The 19,868-nt window shown below is 38.1% G+C and overlaps 1 protein-coding gene across 1 annotated transcript in view; it reads right to left on the reverse strand.

Annotated features, from left to right (window-relative positions):
• LOC130214395 (probable E3 ubiquitin-protein ligase HERC1) overlaps positions 1-19,868 on the reverse strand; it is a 153,684-nt gene that overhangs the window by 132,191 nt on the left and 1,625 nt on the right. Inside the window, 3 exon segments of the mRNA XM_056446064.1 lie at positions 430-609; positions 4,611-4,706; positions 5,775-6,741. Coding sequence (XP_056302039.1) covers positions 430-609; positions 4,611-4,706; positions 5,775-6,707 — 1,209 coding nt within the window. The 5' untranslated portion in view covers positions 6,708-6,741.

Consider the following 19,868-nt stretch of genomic DNA (forward strand, 5'->3'; position numbering starts at 1 on the left):
GCACATAAATAAATGAATAAATAAATACCTGATATATCTTATAACCTGGAAAATAATGCTAATAATGTGCACATAAACAAATAAATAAATAAATAATTTATATAACTTATGACCAGGAAAATTATGCTAAGTCCGAAGTCCTCATATGTACTAAAATTTTGCCAATATATTTAATCAATCTAAGATTTTAATAGTAACATCATATGCATAAAATCAGACTGAATTTACCAATTTAGGTCAGACTTCTGCATGTTTTAACTCAAATCTCTTTCCTAGCTGTTAAAATAAGCATGATGATCTCTCATTAACTTTTTTCAAGTGATCCATTTGCTCCTCCTCATGCTGACTGTTGGAACTAATATTGGCATCACAATACCTTCCAGTTATTTGGATTATCAATACACTTGAGTAAAATAAACCCACACACACCATTTGTGCGTCGCTGAAGCCCTGAGCCAGTTTGGGCTGTAATATCTTCTCCAGCGTTCCCTCGGCGAGCTGATGGCTGCTGTTGCTGCCCCACACATACACCATGACTGTATCGTTCTCCGAGCCGGAGGAAGAGCCTGTGCTGCATGAGCACAAGCAGTTGGAGGCCAGAGTGCAGATCTGCAACATACACAAAGATTAAAGGTTTACTTTACTATTTTGCCCTTATTACAAGATGTAAAAGAAGTCTTTGGTGTCTCCAGAATGTGTCTGTGAAGTTTCAGCTCAAAATTCCTAGCAGGTAATTTATTATACCCCGCTGAAAATGTCAATTTTGGGGTCAGATGAAATTGTAGCTGTTTTGCACCTGTGCTGTTAAATGCAAATGAGCTGGGGCCTCATGTATCGACGTTGCGTATGCACAAAAACTTTGCATACGCAAGATTTCATGCTCACGTTTGGATTTACTAACGATGAAATTAACGTGAGAATGTGCGTTGGTCCACACCAACTTCATGTCTGATGTACGTGTATTTCTTGTGTGTGTGTGTTTGTTTTATTTCCATTGGCGACTCCTAGAGGCAATTATGTTAAATTGCACACTACAAAGTATCGCACTAACACGTGAAAAACATTGCTATTAATTTATAATTGATAAAATGGGTTAATTGATACTATATATATATATATATATATATATATATATATATATATATATATATATATATATATATATATATAAAACCATTTGCAAATGTATCCACCCCAAATGCATCCATGGCAATGGCAGTGTTGGTCTTATTAGAGGACATTGTCAATGGTCAAATCCGAAGGCTCCAAGGTGGCAGGGTGCACGACAGGTGGCTTCTTGGTGAGTGATGTATTTAAAACTATTATTCCAGCTAAGTTTTTTATTTATTTTTTTATTTTATTGAGCGTAATTATTTAACTGCATATCAGGAGACCGCAGTTATCCATTAAAGACTTGGCTGTTAACAACCCTCAAACTGACCAAGAGCGCAGATACAATGATGCCCATTCTCGCACTCGTTCAGTTGTAGAGCGGGTGATTGGGCTGTGCAATTAATCGAAAATTTGGTTTCGATTTCGGCTTCTAATGACTATGAAAAAACATTAATCGAGATAAACGATTATTGCATCATATACCGCCCCCTTTCTAGTTGTACACATTTGTTGCTCTGCAAAGCTGTTTCACGTGAAAATGACTAAAAGCATGTACTGTAATGTAAATTTTGCAGCATGGGATGCGCATCATTCATTGATGTACATTCGAATCATTCATGTTTTTAAAAGTGCAAAAGAGCGCATGCTATTGTGTGTGCACGTGCTCAGCCTCGGACACGAGCAGAGCACACACATCTAACGCCATCTTAATGAGAGCGCTTTAATGTCAAATACATGCAAATTTGTGTCAAAACACAGTGTTTAGTGATTATTCATATTAACCCTCATTTGTGTAATAAATGAGTTGAGAATCAAAAGACATGTGAAAGTGAAACCATATCTGAACTGCACTGCTCTTAAAGTGACAGCGCACAATATTCCTGCTGCTGACTGTTTTTAGTACTAATCAAACAACAAAAGGACAAAATCACTCACTGCTCTTAACTGAAGGACTTTTGTAGCTATAATTAAAGTTTTTTCTTACAGTGAAGATGCTTAAAGCACATATTTTTATTCTATTGTATTTATTTCCCTTTCCTTATTTACAGGGAGGAAAATAACTGTAAATATACAGTTGAAGTCAAGGTTATTAGCCCTTCTGAATTATTAGAGACCCTTTCCCCCCAATTTCTGTTTAATGGAAAGAAGATTTATTTTCAACCCATTTCTAAACAAAATAGTTTTAATAACTCATTTCTAATAACTGATTTCTTTTATCTTTGCTATGATGACAGTACATTATATTTTACTAAATATTTTTCAAGAAACTAGTATTCAGCTTAAAGTGTCATTCAAAGGCTTAATTAGTGTAATTAGGCAAGTCATTGTATAACAGTAGTTTCTTCTGACAATCAAAAATATATATTGCTTAAGGGGGCTAATAATTTTGAGCTTTTAAAATTGTTTTTTTTTAATATTTAAATCTGCTTTTATTCTAGCCGAAATAAACCAAATAAGCCTTTCTCCAGAAGAAAAAAAATTATAGGAAATGTTGTGAAACATTCCTTGCTCTGTTAAACATCATTTGGGAAATGTTTATTACAAAAAATTCACAGGAGGGCGAATAATTTTGACTTCATCTGATAATCGTTTTGAATAATCGTGATTCCAATTATGACCAAAATTATCGTGATTATGATTTTTCCCATAATCGAGCAGCCCTACTTTGCGCACACACACATTTAGCTTTGCATTGCTTTTGCACAAAGTATATGTTTCCCATTAGGTACAACCACAGCGTTCATGTTAATAAATGTACGCTAATAATAAATGACGCGTCTCACTGAAGTCTTTGCTGTTTTAGTTCACAGGTCAGATATCTGTCTTCTAGCGGCATTCTAAATGCTATTTCCAAGTAGGAAGTAGGAAAACTATAAATTTCTGGAAATGAGCATAAGTTAACAAAACAAACCCTGTCAGTTCCCCAATACATGCCTGTCAATCAATTGGGTTGGGCGGCCAAAACAGCACTGCAACGTCCCATGCAGATTCTGATTTAACATTCGAATATTTTTTAGAAATGACTGATGCGTTTATACTCTAATATGGCTGTGGAAACACTATACTACACATGTGTCTGTCCAAACAGCTTCCAAAGGTTGATTTTCCATAATAGGTGCCCTTTAAAGAAATTGTCAACCAAAACGCTTACCCTCAAGTAGTTAAAACCTGTAAGCCACGGCTATTCAATTAAGGCCATTTGTACCGGCCTTCCGAACAATGTGACCAAGACATCAAAAATAATTTTAGTTCAGTCGAAAAACGGCCGCTATAGTTGAAGTGACGTGCGTCTGTTCATTACAGCACGAGCTGCAGTTGAAGTCTGCGCGAAGCGTGAGTCACCTGACATTAGGCGAGTGGCACGAGCAGCCGAAAACATTTGGATACTTAATTGTGAAGGCTTTTCAACGCCACGTTTCTGTTTCATGGAACGAAACTGCTGCAACTACACAAAGTTATGCCACCTGTGCGCTAGTTTAAAGTTCAGAGTTTATACACCAAGGCTAATACACAAGCACACTGGATTAATAATAGCAGTGGGCCATTCACATATCGCGTCTTTTCCGCGTGCAAGTTCGTTATTTAGAATTTTAGAATATATGCCGATATGCGCGCACAAGCGGAGCGATGCATTCGCTCCTTCCAGATGCACCAAGTAGAAAACATCTCATGCCGTCGCGGTGAGAGTTGTGCGTGGCTTTCAGTGCAATGTAAACAAAAGATATGTTAGACGAATTATTACAAATGATTACAATGATTATGTATGTATGAACGCAGATGATAACAACCATTCATTTGAATACTTGGCTAATATAAAGCTTAAGTTTACATCAGACGTGATAACCGTGAAACCATGATTATTCTTCAGACTATATAATCGTACAACCAAAATCTACAATTGTTGCATCCCTAATTGTTATGCAGTTCAAAACAGAACATACAGTATGAATGTGTCTGAATGTAGAAGTCTACTTAAGCATTGCACTGCTTTTGTTGTGCTTTAAAATACAACATTTGAATGTTTGTAAAAAAAAAAAAAAGCCTATTGAACAATGCAGTGATGTTATGTAGTTTCAAAATACAACATATTAACACTTTAATGTAAAAAAATACAATGTGGCTGTCTTAAGGAGTAAAAATACAACATATGGTCTCTCATATGCAGTTGTGTCATCAGTTATATTGCAAGTCATGTCTTTCCGGCCCCTCATTTGGAATGCTTTTCATGAACTGGCCTCCATTACAAACTAATTGAATAGCCCTGCTGTAAGCTGTAGCCATTGACATCTATAATAGGAAAAAATGCTATGGAAGTTAATGGCTATGGGTTACGTTTTTATTCCATCTGCTTTTTGTGTTCAACAGAAAAAACATTTCAAAAAGGTTTGGAATAAGTAGATGGGGAGTAAACGGTAACAATTTTGCTCGCATAGGTTTTGGAGAAATTCTTAATAACAGCTTATATTACAGTCTGTAAACACTTTGCACCAACAGACCTCTTCGAAAAGGCAGAGAGCAACATGCGAGAGGCTGCAGAGTCCATCTCCATCTTTCTTCAGCACCTGAGTATTGACAGATTCACCACGAACAGCCTGTAAAAATAAATAATAACAAAATATACAATATTGTTAGCAGCTAGAACAAATGACAAACTGGTGATATAGTGAATAGTTCAAATATAATAAACTACTGTAGAAGCAAAACGACTGACAGCATTCATATGGCACTTGGATGTCTTTTTACTGGAGTATATATATATGTATATATGTATATGTATATGTATGTATATGTATGTATATGTATGTATATATATATATATATATATATATATATATATATATATATATATATGTATGTATGTATGTATGTATGTATGTATGTATGTATGAATGTATGTATGTATATATGTATATGTATATGTACCCACGCAAACACCGGGAGAACATGCAAACTCCACACAGAAATGCCAACTGACCCAGCCGAGGCTTGAACCTGCGACCTTATTGCTGTGAGGCGATTGTGCTACCCACTGTGCCACCCCATTATTATTATATGTACGTTATTATTGTTAATGCTAAATTTCAATACTGGCTCCATCTCACTAATGTGCTTAACCAGCTGGGCATTTCAGAAAGCGAATTAACTTTGTACTCTGGAGTAGGAGAATCTATAAACAAAGTCGTTCTGCTGAACTTCAAGCACAAAAGCATTGAAGTAGCCATATTTCTCATTGATTAAGACATGAATAAATTAGAGCACGGCACATGGCAGGTCTGGTGTGGCTCAGGCAGCTTTTAGAGCTGGGAAGGCGGCCAAGAGCTCCCGGTCAAATGAAAGCCACAATCTTATTTAGAGCAAGGAGAAATGCTCAGTGCTCTCTTCCATGAGAAGAATACAGAATAATAGTGAACTACAGTATGGCGCTAATGTATTAGCAGTAACAATTATCAACAATGGTTTCCTTTAAGTGCTGAGGGAGGAATGAACAAATGGAGAAACGTATTAGCCTAGCCTCAGTGTTGTAACTGTATACTCTCTCTTCTTGTGAAAGAGGCACAGCTTTCTATATTAGCGCCCATTATCCATTAGTATTATTGTATATTACTTCACTTATGCTATTAGCATGACCGCTAGGTCGACCGCATGGCGTAGGAACACACCGTGTGCTGGCGCATCTGTTGTAGGGTTTGATGAATCAGCTCGTAGCCCACTCCAACTGTCTCAGAGGTGTTGGCAGAAGCAGAGGCGGCCAATGCTACCTCCACCCACTCCAGAAGGAAGCGCAAGGACCCCCTTTGCAATGCTAGCGAAAGGAGGAGCTCGAGGGCAAGCCTGCGACCTGCCCGATCCGCCCCAGACCCACTGACCGCAGTCTTCTTCAGGAAGTCTCCAACTTGCGCAAGACAGTCAAGCCCCACCGTTGGTATCTTGTTCTCGTTGGCCAAGGAAAGAGGAGGCAAGGCAGCCAGGACTGAAGATGCGGTGGCCAATACCTCATTACACAACGCAACATCCGGTGGATTCTCAAGACGACCCCGCTGCCAACTCTGCCTCAAAAGTGCGAAAAGGAGACTCAACCCAGTTCTGACCCCCATTTCGATAAGGACATCAGTGCCAGTCTTGGAACGGGAACTGCCTGTTGGCCAAGGCTCAGACACCGACTCCAAGGCGCCCCCTTCAGCACTGGAGGATGATGGCTGGGGAGGTAGTGGTGCTCTGAATCGGTCATGATATTTGCTATGTAGGGCGTAGAACACCCTCTGGAGGATCACCAGCCTGTGGTGGAGGGAAAGGGCAAAGGGGGTCCTTGCTAGCATTCGGTGAGCTAGGCATCTCTGACTGTGGAGAAGCGCAGATAGGTATTCCTCCTTCTCCTCCTCAGCGCTGGATTCATACTGGAAGTCTGGCAAGCGTGGACCCATTAGGTCTTGCACCGGCTGGGCCAAGCCTACAACCTCCTTGTTATAGAGCAGCTTTGCATAGAGAGCAGCCGCTCCATGCCGTGTGGCAGTCTGAACGCTGTCCTCCGCCGCCCAGGAGCTGTTCAGGTGCTCTTGCCACTTGAGCATCACGTGGGTCTGAGAAGGCACCATCACTGTGCATTATTCACAGACAAGAGGCACATAGCTGGAAGAGAGAGAAAGAAAAGATATTTTAAAAGATAATTATTGCGAGGTCAATATTTCAAAACACTGGAAAAGTGGAGTGGAATGAGATATTCACGCACTGCTGTGAAAATGTTAATATGAATAACCGATAATTGGAAGCCAACTAATATATAGACTGATAATTACAAATGTACAATAGTGTTGTCACCATACTGGAATTTCGGTACCAAACGGTACTGACATTTTAAAAGGTCCATTTCCTGCTAACATTTAACCGATGTTGAGCACGTTCTTAAACACTGCTGATTTGCCATTGTGTTCACATGCTCAACAGAAATGACTTTGATTGGCCGTGAGGGTCATCAGTTCTTTTTAAAATGTTTTTAGAAGTTCAGTTTGATGTTTGATTGGTACCAAAATTGCAGTATCATAACAACACTAATGTACAAATGTATTTTTCGGAGCATGGTCACCAAATCAAAACACAAATACATACAGTGGACAATTAACTTTAACTGTAGAAAACAAGGAACCAGTGAGGAAAGATCTAGATCAGGGGTGGCCAATCCTGTTTCTGGAGATCCACTTTCTACAGAGTTCATCTGCAACCTTGATCAAACACTCCTGTCTGTAATTACCAAGTGCTCCTTAAGATTAGTTGGTTTAGTTGAGTTGATCAGGGTTGGAGCTGAATTCTGGAGAAAGGTAGATCTCCAGGAACAGGATTGGGCACCCCTGATCTAGGCTTGGGCAGTATACAAATTTTGATAACGTCAAACCTCCTCCCTTTTTTACCTCGGTATACAGTGAATAATAAAAAAAATATGACGCAAGGCTCAGACAGCATCACCAAACTGTTGGCTTGTGCCTAAACCATTCAGAAACTGAATACCAAACACTAATACTAAAACAATAACAAAATAGCATGCACAACAATATTAACAACTTTTATCAGGATCAAATAGCAGTTTATAAAAAAGTGCAAATACAACAGTCAAAGAGAATTAAATGAACAAAAACATCCAGAACAGTTTTCGCACAGAGATGCACACACAAATCAATTAAATTTTACCATGTCCTTAAACGACTTTTTTGAACAATGTGTGGAAAGAGACCATTTCCTTCGCCAAGTATTTTGTCACTGCATCGGTACAGGTTATCCAACAGGCACTGTCCATGTACTTTGTTGTTTTACGGAAGGGCCCCCATTATCATCGGCTGCGTACTGGCGGTGGACCTAGATGTTGTTGGTCCTGTATCGGGAGGCGTTGAAACTGTTGCACTGAGTGAACTCGGGTCCATCCTGCCAGCAGTTAGTGGGTGGTAGTTTCGTATATGCAACCTTAGGTTCGAGGTATTTCCATTTCTCGTGGTCACTTTATTGTTGCACAATTTGCAAATTGTTTCATCTGTATGTACCGCCTCACCCTTCTCGATCAGGTTGAAACCTGAAATACTGCCAAACTGCAGAAGTTGTGTTCTTTTTTGAGAGCAGGTCACTTGGTGCTCGACTCGACACTGTTCCCCACCTCTCTCATTTTCTTCCATATTGTCCCGTGGTGACATACCACGCATACGCATTTTTAGGCATTAAATAAATTATGTTTAATATTTAATCCTTGTCTCCTCTGAGTGCATTGTTTTTATGACGGTATAACAGTATTGAAACTGATACCATTGCTATTTTCAGATACCGCGGTACACCATATTACCATATTACCGCCCATTCCTACCCTGATCTACAGTAGATATATTAAAAATATGCATTTGTCAGCCAATACTGTTAGGGTCACTGATGTTATATAATCCCTAGAAGTGATGATGCTACATTTACCATTCCACTGTGACACATCCTTGTCAGAAATAAACAACAAATAGCTCTTCTCCAAAAGCAGATATATGTTTCTCTCCTTCAGGGTCTCCATGAAGGACATTTATTGACAGGCTGCGCTAATTTTCTACATTTGTAATGTAGGAAATGTCGCACTGAACATATGTAGAAGGGAATCAAGGCCATTTTCATTGAGGCATGGTTTGGTTAAATATGAGAAACACATTAACTTATGTACACCTTACTTATGCCGCTGACAAAAACAGCCATGTGATACAGATAATTTAGCGAATGACTGAGCCCAACATAACTGGGACTCATTTATCAGAAGGTTTAGACTTCACCCTAATCTAGTTACTATGTGCAAAACTGATTACAGACCCCAGCGATTGCAGCTAGCCAATAAATAACCCAACAAGGAATGACGTCATGATGAAAACAGCATCACAAAACTTTTCAACCTGAGATATGGATAGTGTTTATCCACAGATGTAATAATATTAATAAAAAAATTATAATTTGATGCATTGGTTCAAACTGTAAGCTCTAAATTCCAAAGAAAAACTGAGACATACTGTTTTTCCAGCATTCATTTGTATGTTGACCCTCTAAATTTAACATGTCAGTCAAGTACAAATTTGAATTTAAATTGTATTTTTTTAACCATATGCGTACAACCCAATCCAATTTTATGTAAAATATGGAACAACCCAACTGTTGGGATAAAATCTTTTTTTAAAAATTGTAATATTGCAACACCAGTGGTCCTCAACCACTAGGCCACGGACTGGTGCCAGTCTGTGGATCAACTGATACCGGGCTGCACAAGAAATTATTAAACATTTCCGTTTTATTTATTATCTGAGTCTGAACAATCTTTTATTTTGAAACATCTTTTATTTTGAAAAATGACCCTATTCTCTGTCTTACATCTCAGTCACTTGAGCGCCTATATTTAACCCACAAGCAGCAAAATGAGTAAGAAACTGACGTCTTTGGAAAGTTTCTTTACTAAGGGGGAACAGGTTTGTTAAGGACCCACAAACTGCCATGGAATAGATCTGCAACCCATTTGTCAATAAATCAGGGGAATCCACCATATCTGTGCAAGAAGATCAACTGCTGGAGATTGCAAATGACGACAACCTTTTAGGGGCTGTTCGTATATCGCTTTTCTAGAGTTCGCACAAGTTCGTTATTTCCAATGGAGGAGCACGGCTTGCCTTCCAAATGAACTCAGTTAAATGAATGCCATGAGCGCACTGCGAGTCACGTGACAAAAACTGAATGATCAGCTTCATACTTTGTAAGGAATATACACATTTGTATAGACTAATTATCCTATTCTTAAACAAGCACAGAACACTCAAACACTGCAGTGCTTTGTAATTTTCTCCATAAATAAAACTTGTATCAGAGTGACAGCAATGACAGCATATGGTTGATGAATCACCCAACACCCCACAGCAAATTTGTCAAGTGTTGACCGGTCTGCAGTGATAAAAACGTTGGGAGCAATTGGCCTACACAATCACTTAAGGGTTAGGGGGGCACCATGATTTTATTTTTTTTTTAAATTATTAGGTTTATTCATCAGGGGTGTATAAAGACTCGTACACACCGGGACGCTTTTTGTTTGCATTTATCGTCAGCGTTTTTCGAGACGTTTTTCCAGATTCAAACCCAAGCGATTTTCACTGTCGTCGAGCAGAAGAGTATGCAAAATCACTCCTTGACGATAGATGGTGCTACACAACTTTAGGCTTCTGACACTGGCTTGTAACACAGAAGAAGACAAAGTTAACACTCTTGTTGTTAAAGTTACTGGCGATTCGAAAAAGCATGGATGGTTCAAGTTACAGCTCCAGCTCAAGTAATGAAGAAATGATTATTGTTCACCAGTGCAATAAGCAGCTCCAGGTTCATATCGCCTCTGGGCATCTTCTTCAATGTGCGCTCACAGTTTTGCGCTTGAGCGCCTTTAAGTGCTCCGTGCATGTGAACAAAAGTGCCACTCTGATTGGTGGAGAAGGTTGATGCGATGCGTCAAAACAAAAAAACGAGCATGAGGCGTTTATTTAAAAAAATGACGCTTTTACGCCTGCCGTTTTGCGCGTTAGTGTGCACGATCACATTTGGCACCCTTTATTTAGTCACGAGGAGTTAAACGTCGACGGAAAAAGCTAACAAAAAGCATCCCAGTGTGCACAGGCTTGTCAAAAGATGTGAAATGGCAGAATTTCAATTTTTGGGTGAACTATACCTTGAACTTTTCCAAAGCTCTGAAGTTCCTTGCAACTTTTGAGGGGAAAAAAAGAGGAAAGGTCAAAACTCTATTACTCTAATATTATATCTTTCATAGAACGCATATGAATATGACCATACATGAACTTAGTTTAATCAGTGTTTAATCAGTGATGAATCCAATTCTTATTCTTGACCTAAAATGTAAATGCAATGCTAAATCCAACAAAATTTGATAGGAAATTTTGATTTAGTGGCTAATAATTTGTGTGATCTTATCTGTACATTTTAATATGATTTCCTCATCCACCAATAAGGGCTAAGATTAGTGGTGGAGTCTGGTGTTACACCTCCTTTTAAAAATTGTACGTTTTCATCCAAGTGCAATTACATGAATTTGTAATTCCAATTAGCCACTTTTCTGACAATCCCTTACATTAGTATGTATCGTTACTTTCCTTGTGAGATCAGACTATGGCTAAAACCCTGAAAAACACTATCAGTCTGGGAATTGAGGAACCTGGACGCCTGCCTTCATCTCATCTTGAAAACTCTCACGTCAATGAACCTACTGGCCTTTACTTCATTTTGGTCCCCTCTTGGTTCAAGTCCATGAGCAACATGACCCAGCACTTCCACGTCTGCCTTGAGTCTTACAGCCCGGAATTTATTACACCCAGCAACCTCTGCGGTTTCACCATGTATAAAAATAAAGAGGACGCTTCTCAAAACTGCTTCACAGTTATGTGGGAGGTGGTGTGGGACAGAGTGTCACATTCCCCAAGATCTCTGACTAATCCTACAAAAACCATCACAATAACAAGTCCTTAATGTGATGGAAGAGACGCCACGTTTATACTCTGAGGTGTTTACCCCTTAATAACAGACGTACTGGCATGAGTACAATGCGGTAGGTATAAATATAGACAATCTTGGGTTACATGCTACTATTAATAACGAGAAAGAGGTAGTTATGCACCTAAATAGAAATTTTAGATCGTGTTTAAAAATAGAACCAGAGGACATACAGTTTTACACTGGTGGTGTTGATCTGATAGCTCTTGGGTGTGCTTTTCGAATTAAACTAGAGGACAAAATAACAGTAGAGATGAAGAGCACGACAGGTGGCTTCCGGAAGTCAAAACTACATTCATTTTCCACATAGGGGAATTGATTTTTAGCAATAACTGTTTAACTTTTAGAGGTGTAGTAATCTCAACTGAAACATGAAGACAGGGTGGGAGATACAGTAGCTCCACCCCCTTTTTTTAAAACAGCCAATAGCGTTTTGTTTTTATCACAGCTCTGCCAGTGAGAGTGGTTGAGGTCAAGTGCATCAAATGAAAAGCAAATGAGAAGCGTTTTGAAGTGGGCGGGACATGTCAGACACTATAGCGCATTTAATTGGTCAGGTGATTTGATGAGAATTTAAGGTATGAGGTGACGTCAAAAAAAAAAAATCAACGATCCATTTAGGTGGAAGTAATAAAAACTGAAAGCTTTGGATGTTAATAGCAGGTTTATATGTTTTAAATGTGAATGTTGTCCATGTTTTAAAGCACACTAGCTTACAGATATCCTTAAAGAGCCCCTATTATGGGTTTTTGAAAATGACCTTCCATGCAGTGTGCAACACAGCTCTAAGTGAATGAAAACATTCAGCTGAGGTTTATATCTGAAAGTGCACCTTGTTAAAAAATATAGATTTTTAAATAAAAGATTAGACTCGGAGTCGTTTAAATCAGGGGTTCTCAAACTCGGCCCGGTGTCCTGCAGATTTTAGCTCCAACTTGCCTCAACACACCTGCAAGGATGCTTCTAGACAGCCCTGTAAGAGCTTGATTTGCTAGCCCAGGTGTGTCTGATTGGGGTTGGAGCAAAAATCTGCAGGAATCCGGACCTCCAGGACAGAGATTGAGAATACCTGATTTAAATGATTCATTGTTCGTCCGGATCTTTTGCCTGTTCCTATCGGCATCGACACAAAACAATATCAAATATGAAGTGCTGGATCCAGTAAAACGTGAACGTGCCTTTCCTTTCAGACACTAGCGAAGTGTGGGTGTGTTTGGGACTAATCATGACTGACGATGAGTGAACAATGAGAAAACGTTCTGGGGATTAATGCAATAATCTACTCTGCAACCGGGGATTCGTTGGCCGTTTATTAAAGGAAAGATCAGAAAAGACTATTGATGTATGGGACTTTGTCAGAGCTTTACAGGAACTTTACAATACACAGTTCATGGACCAGTTTCTTCCTCCATTTCACAAGTGTAAGTAAGAGCCATTAAAATGGTTGCCTTCTTGTTTTCTCTAGCATGCAAATCAAGTATTTAACTGTGTTTTGTTACTTGTAACCGCTCCACACGGCTTGTACTGTATCTGGTTAACTCTTTATATTCACATATGACGTCTAAATTCATGTTAAAAATGCAGCGCGTGCCGCTTTGTTTACAGATTTAAATGCAATTGTGAGCTTGCGATCCCCAGCCGTTTGTCATTGCTATGGCCATCGTCAGCTGTTCCTACACACGTGCGGAGGTCAAGTTTCAAAATAGTTCAGCTTTTGCCACTGTGTGGAGTAATACCGATTTTGTGTCACTGTTGTTACTTACGGTTAAGAATAGACCAATATGCTGGTGTTTAACGGCATTGCTTTAATGCACTCCTGCATTGGGCTCACACATATACTCTGCACTCTGATTACTTCAATAATGTTGATAAGTCATGGTGGGCGTTTCTCTCTGTCTCACGTTGAATGCAGTCGACCAATCGCAACAAACTAGGTCATCGGACCAATTAGCACAGATGAATTGCTGAACGAATCATATAGGAGTCGTTGGCATAATTAGATGTAATTAAAAATTATATATCTAATAAATGATAATCAAATAATGTAGATTATAAGATAATGAAAGTGTTTTTTGACCTTGCAAGCATATCAGCCTGTTGTTGGAAAACCCCAAAACCAAAATATGACCCTTTATAAAGCAATAGGGGTGCTTTAAGACTAAAATACTGATACTAACATCTGAAAAAACATTATTATAATTTTACAGGACTTTTAAAGACTGATTGTTGATAAAGTGTATATCTCTTTGTCAAAATTATTTTTCGCATTAATAATTTCTTCCAAAACAATCCTGTTTATAAGCAGACTTTGTCCAGAAAAACTGCATTATACATAATGCTCTACAGATAATTCCACCAATGCGAGTGCTGAAGAAAGCAAAGCACACCAAAAGAGATATTTAGCTCTGCCCTCTCCCATGAAGCACTGCAAATTGCATAATTGAGTCGGTCTTCCTGAACTAAAACACATTTTACATTAAAAACATAAGATAGATATGATTAAGTTAAAATTTGATAAATAACTTTTCCTAGGGACACATTTTTAAAAACCTCCAAAGTGGTCCGAGCAACAAAATCATGTCTAGACGTCTTCAAAAATTTCACATTATACTAAAATATGTTTATGATGAGGCTTGACAGTGATTACAGGCTGGAATCACACATGTAAACGAGCCCGCAGTCAAATGGTACAGGGTCATTCCCAGCCACAGAGGTGAAAGAATCAGTCGGACAAACATAAAGCTGCCGAGCCAAGATTTTCCACAGCCAAGTGCCTATCACTGCTGACCTTCTGTTGAAGTGAATTTGAAGTGGATTCAATTCAGCCAGTCAGAAAGATCTGGGGGGGGCTGACAGTCTGAACACCTGACTAATCCAGGGCAACTGCGACAACTAAAACTTCCGTCCGATGTGATCACATTTCAGACAGAGGCCATCAAAATATAGATCAGGCCAAGGTTTCAGTGCCAAGAAGCAGAGAACGGAGTCAAATGAGACCTTATGTGCACAACTGCACTGTAAAAAATGCCCATAACTAAAAAAAATCCTGGTTAACAGTAGCCCCTTTCACACAATGATACCGTTAAATATCCAGAAAATTTCCGGAATGACTTTACCGGTAAATTCAAAAAAGTGCAGTTCACACATGCACAGACGGTACGGAATTTTTCCAGAAAAGACCATTGACACATCCATTACAAAATGCCGGTAAAATGCGTGTGTGCTGGCGCTCATCGGCTGCTTCACATGTACACATGTCAGACCTTGACGGTAAACAAACAGCTTATCATAAGCATTTTATAGATAATTTTTACACAGTTGGCATTAAGAAGCAACATAGAAACGTTATCTGACTAACATCTAGCAGCTAAATGTGTTTGGCAAAATATTCAAAGGCTTTTATTTTTATAAACCGTGCGGACATGAATGCGTCTTAATGTTCTGATTGGCTAAAGTAGACGTCTCACGTCAGCGTGTTCTAGACGTGAACACACTCTTTCCGGCAATCTTCCTTCTGCATTCACACAGCGCAGTATTTCCAGCAAATTACCAGTAATGTTACAACTTCTCTTTCCGGAAAATTGCTGCAATGAATTTAACGGTATTTCAAAAAGGGCCTGTTCACACATACAGACCTTTCCGGAAAATTGCCAGTAATTTTCCGGAAAGGTCTGTATGTGTGAAAGGGGCTAATAAGTTTTCATAATATATACGGTGAATAACTGTCAATTGACTTTCCCAGAATTTTCAGCATGACACCTTTTATGATTTTTGCTGATATTACTATGGTTCTTTCTAGATTTTTCCCGTCAGTATATTTCTAGAGTAACCTGTTGTCTGAGGTGTCAAGATTTAAAAAAAGACTAACTGGACCACAAAGCCAATTTATACGATGTCTGCACTTTATTCACAATTCTCTGAAACCATATGATGATTCTGTCTGGGAAAAATCAAAATTATAAGTACAATCACTCATGGCTCTGAAAAGTCATACAAACATGGATCATCAAAATTAATCATGACAGGTTTGATTTGACAAACAATGGCAAGTTCTATGATCTTTATCCATCATGTACATTCACTTTAATTGTATAAATATGATTAGTGTTGACATTCTGAAAAATATCTTTGTTCCCATTCCAGTAAAAAGCGTTAAGAGTTAGGCTACAGAAATGATGACTGCATTTTTAATACATTGTTTTATTAAATTCCCAGCTTGAAGGAACAATGGTGACAGTTCATGGGTCACCTACTCTAATGTCCATGGTCTGGTGTTTGCCTAGCTGGTGGACTATAACCATAATTCATTGCTTTTTCTTCGGCTCAGTATCTATTTCAGAGATCACCACAGCGGAATTAACCACCAACTATTCCAGCATATGTTTTATGTAGCAGATGCCCTTCCAGCCTCAATCCAGTACTGGGAACCACCCAAACAGACTCATTCACACGCACACACTCATACACTATGGCCAATTTAGTTCATCCAAAACCCATGCCAACACAGGGAGAACATGCAAACTCCACACAGAAATGCCAACTGGCCCAGTCGGAACTTGAATCAGCAACCTTCTTGCTGTAAGGTGACAGTGCTAACCACTGAGCCACCATGCCACCCATTAACCATAATGTTAAGCAAAAAATAAAACAATACAGATCAACAGGTATGGTCTCGTAAAGTTGGTAGACGAAGGAAGACTTGATTCGATCTTATTTACAGAAAAATAGTTTAGCAAAGGTGTCTATGTTTCACATCATAGAAGACTGTTACATTTGAGTTGTTTTTATTATTTAAATAGCTTGAAATAAATTAAAATGAATACAATTTTAATTGCAAGAAATTTAAAAAACCTAAAAATTAGGTCATTGTTTATGTACCCTAATGCCGTGTTCAGACTGCATGATTTTCAAAGTAGTCGTGTCACAGATGTTTTCACTCTGCATGACTATCTGGGCTAGCGTTCTGTCGGTGCTGTGTTTACACTGTAGGATGGATCGGCGACAGGAGAGTTCACACTGCATGACTTTAAAATAGGAAGAATAACAGACAACTTTGTCCAAAATACGTCTCAACCAAACAAACGCGAGAAGTGACATGGAGACAATGGTACTAGTGAATGCTGCTCTCTCATTGGCTGTAGGTGATCGCGGATGTTGTTTTCAATCAGAAAATATTTCACACGGCATGATTTGAATCGCCGACAGCTCCAGATATTTAGCGTGCCAAATATCTCACGGGCGTTGGCGACTCATCGGCGATTCACTCATATCGCATCCTTGATAGTTCATACTGTATGATTGTCACTCAAGTGAACGAGCACCGATTTGCCTGTGATTTCAGGCATTTGTCGGCGATTTCACAAACCTATCGGCGATAGGTTTAGGACTAAAATCATGCTATCTGAACTCAGCATTACTCTATTGACCTTATTCTTCAATGCGGAAGTGCGCTCATTTTTGCGATTGTTTTAGAACTTCCAATTCAGTTGCCTATTGGAAAAATTACTAGGAATAAAAAACTGCAAAAAATGGTTAAATTACTTGCTCTACAAACAAGTGTGTTCATGACTACTAGGGATGCTCTGATTTTTGCAGCCGATACCGAGTACCGATACTTTGTCATGGTGATCGGCTGATACAGAGTAGAGTACCGATTCTGATGCTTCAAGCTTTAAAATGCATAAAGCGCATTTTCCCTCTAAGTATGATACTTAAGTGGAGATCTCTCCTTACCTAAGAGAATAAATGAAGAATGCTGCATATAATCCCTTAAGCACATCTCTTATAACTAGGGGTGTAACGGATCACGGTTGATCCGTGATTCGTACGGATCACAACCCACGGTTCAGGACACACTTGACTTCGCAGATTAATAAAAAATTTTTCACTTGTAGATTAATCCTAAATTTGTAATGATGGCAGAGAAATCGCCTCTCATGTCATTCAAATCACATGTATGAAAGCATTTAGGCTTTCTTGTAAAACGTAATGATGACGGAAGATTTGTAGTGGGTTATTCATTAGATAGATTATATATATATATATATATATATATATATATATATATAGATAGATAGATAGATAGATAGATAGATAGATAGATAGATAGATAGATAGATAGATAGATAGATAGATAGACAGATAGACAGATAGACAGACAGATAGATAGATAGATAGATAGATAGATAGATAGATAGATAGATAGATAGATAGATAGATAGATAGATAGATAGATAGATAGATAGATAGATAGATTACTATAGATTTAAAACCTGGATTTCTACAGGAATATTAACATTCTACTCACTCACAGAGAAGGGCCTTTTGAAAGTCTGAAGAAAGAATATAACCTGGATAAAAGTCACTTTGAAAACAATATTAAAAATAAAATAGACCTGGATGACTTAATACTGAAAATGTTTACAGATGCCTACAAAGGCAGCTGGAGTAAAGGTATAATTTCAAAACTTTATAAAAGGATTTAGATCGAATAAACCCCACACAACGGAATATGTTAAAGAAAAATGGGAAAAGGAATCAAATTATTTCAAAGGAAGAACGGTTGGACATATGTATATTTACATCTAAATGTACTAACTCACATATGCAGAGAGAATTTGGTAGGAAATGTGTAATAAGATTTTTCATCACGCCAAAACTAAGAGCATACGCCACAGGAAAGGACACTAAGTGCTGGAGACAATGTGGGTCTCAGGAACCTAAGCACTGGCATGTTTTTTGGGAATGTCCAGTAATAAAACAATTTTGGATAGAAGTACATGGAGTAATAGAAAACATACTTGATATTACACTACCCTTTCAATTCAAGGTTGTTTATTTTGGAAGCTTTGATATTCAAATAAGTAAATCTGAAAAATACTTGCTCGATATTTTAATAATTGCAGCCAAAAAAGCAATCACAAGACACTGGATACTTCCTGAATCCCCAACAACCCAAGAATAGCTAGAGATAGTATATAATATTTATGTGATGGAAAAAATACATTCTCGCTTTGACTCCAAATTAATGTATTTAGAAATATCTGGTCCAAGTGGACTGATTACATTAGACTGCTCCATTCAATCTTCATAGAAATATAAAATTATTACTATCTAATTCCCATCCACAGAACAAACATTTTTCAATTTACGACCCATTGCACTCCCCCTTTAAGTCCTCTTTTTAGATTAAGAAATTACACTTGACAATATCTGAATATCTATAGTTGAGTAAATAAAGATTTGACCCTCTCTGACCTAATGTATATATAGTTATTGATATTATTTATGTTACCACTTTATTGTTAATGTTATTTTCATAAATTTTATTTTATAAAACTTTGTTTTTTATTGTGTTCTGTTACTTTATAGTTTGTAAAAAAAGAAAAATATTTAGCAACGGGAAATGTACACTCTCTTAAGTGGAGTCATTGTAGTGTACTGTATAAATTCAAAAAATGTAAAAAAGAAGAAACAAACAAACAGATGGCCAACCAAAAAGTAACTCAGGGTTATACAAAGAGTGGTCAACACAAAATACATACATTCCTGATATGCGAATCCCATCTCACACTCAATACACAATTACTATGGTATAAATACAGCACCACAACATAAAAAGAGACCGACTTAGACTGTCACTTTTCAGTTTAATAATGATTTGATCAGCTATAGTTAGAAATTACACTGAGTTTTTCCTTATCTAAGGGCTTATTACCGGCCTCCTAACCATCCCCATATCATAATTGGCTTCATCACTTTGTCTCCTCTCCACCAATCAGCTGGTGTGTGGTGTGCGGTCTGGTGCAATAAGGCTGCCGTCACAATATCCAGGTGGATGCTGCACACTTGTGGCGGATGAGGAGATTCCCGCCAATGTGTAAAGCGCTTTGAGTGTCAAGAAGAAGCACTATAAAAATGTACAAAATTATTAATATTATTATAAAAATACTATAGTTCACTGAATGTATTTGTTTATGTTTTCACACCACCAGCAGGTAAACTTTCTGACACCTTTACAGCACTCACGTACATCAAAAAAAAAAAAAATACAGGCCACAACTGAACATGGTCTCCAAGTGGAGTTCTTCAAAATTAAATGATGAATAGACTTGCGCCTATGTGCACCGTTGTGTGCAAGGATTATATATATATATATATATTTATAACCCCCTCAGAGGGTATTGGGGGCCGCGAGTCCCTAACATTGTTATATT

Source organism: Danio aesculapii, chromosome 21 (assembly GCF_903798145.1).
Source record: "Danio aesculapii chromosome 21, fDanAes4.1, whole genome shotgun sequence".
NCBI lineage: Eukaryota > Metazoa > Chordata > Actinopteri > Cypriniformes > Danionidae > Danio > Danio aesculapii.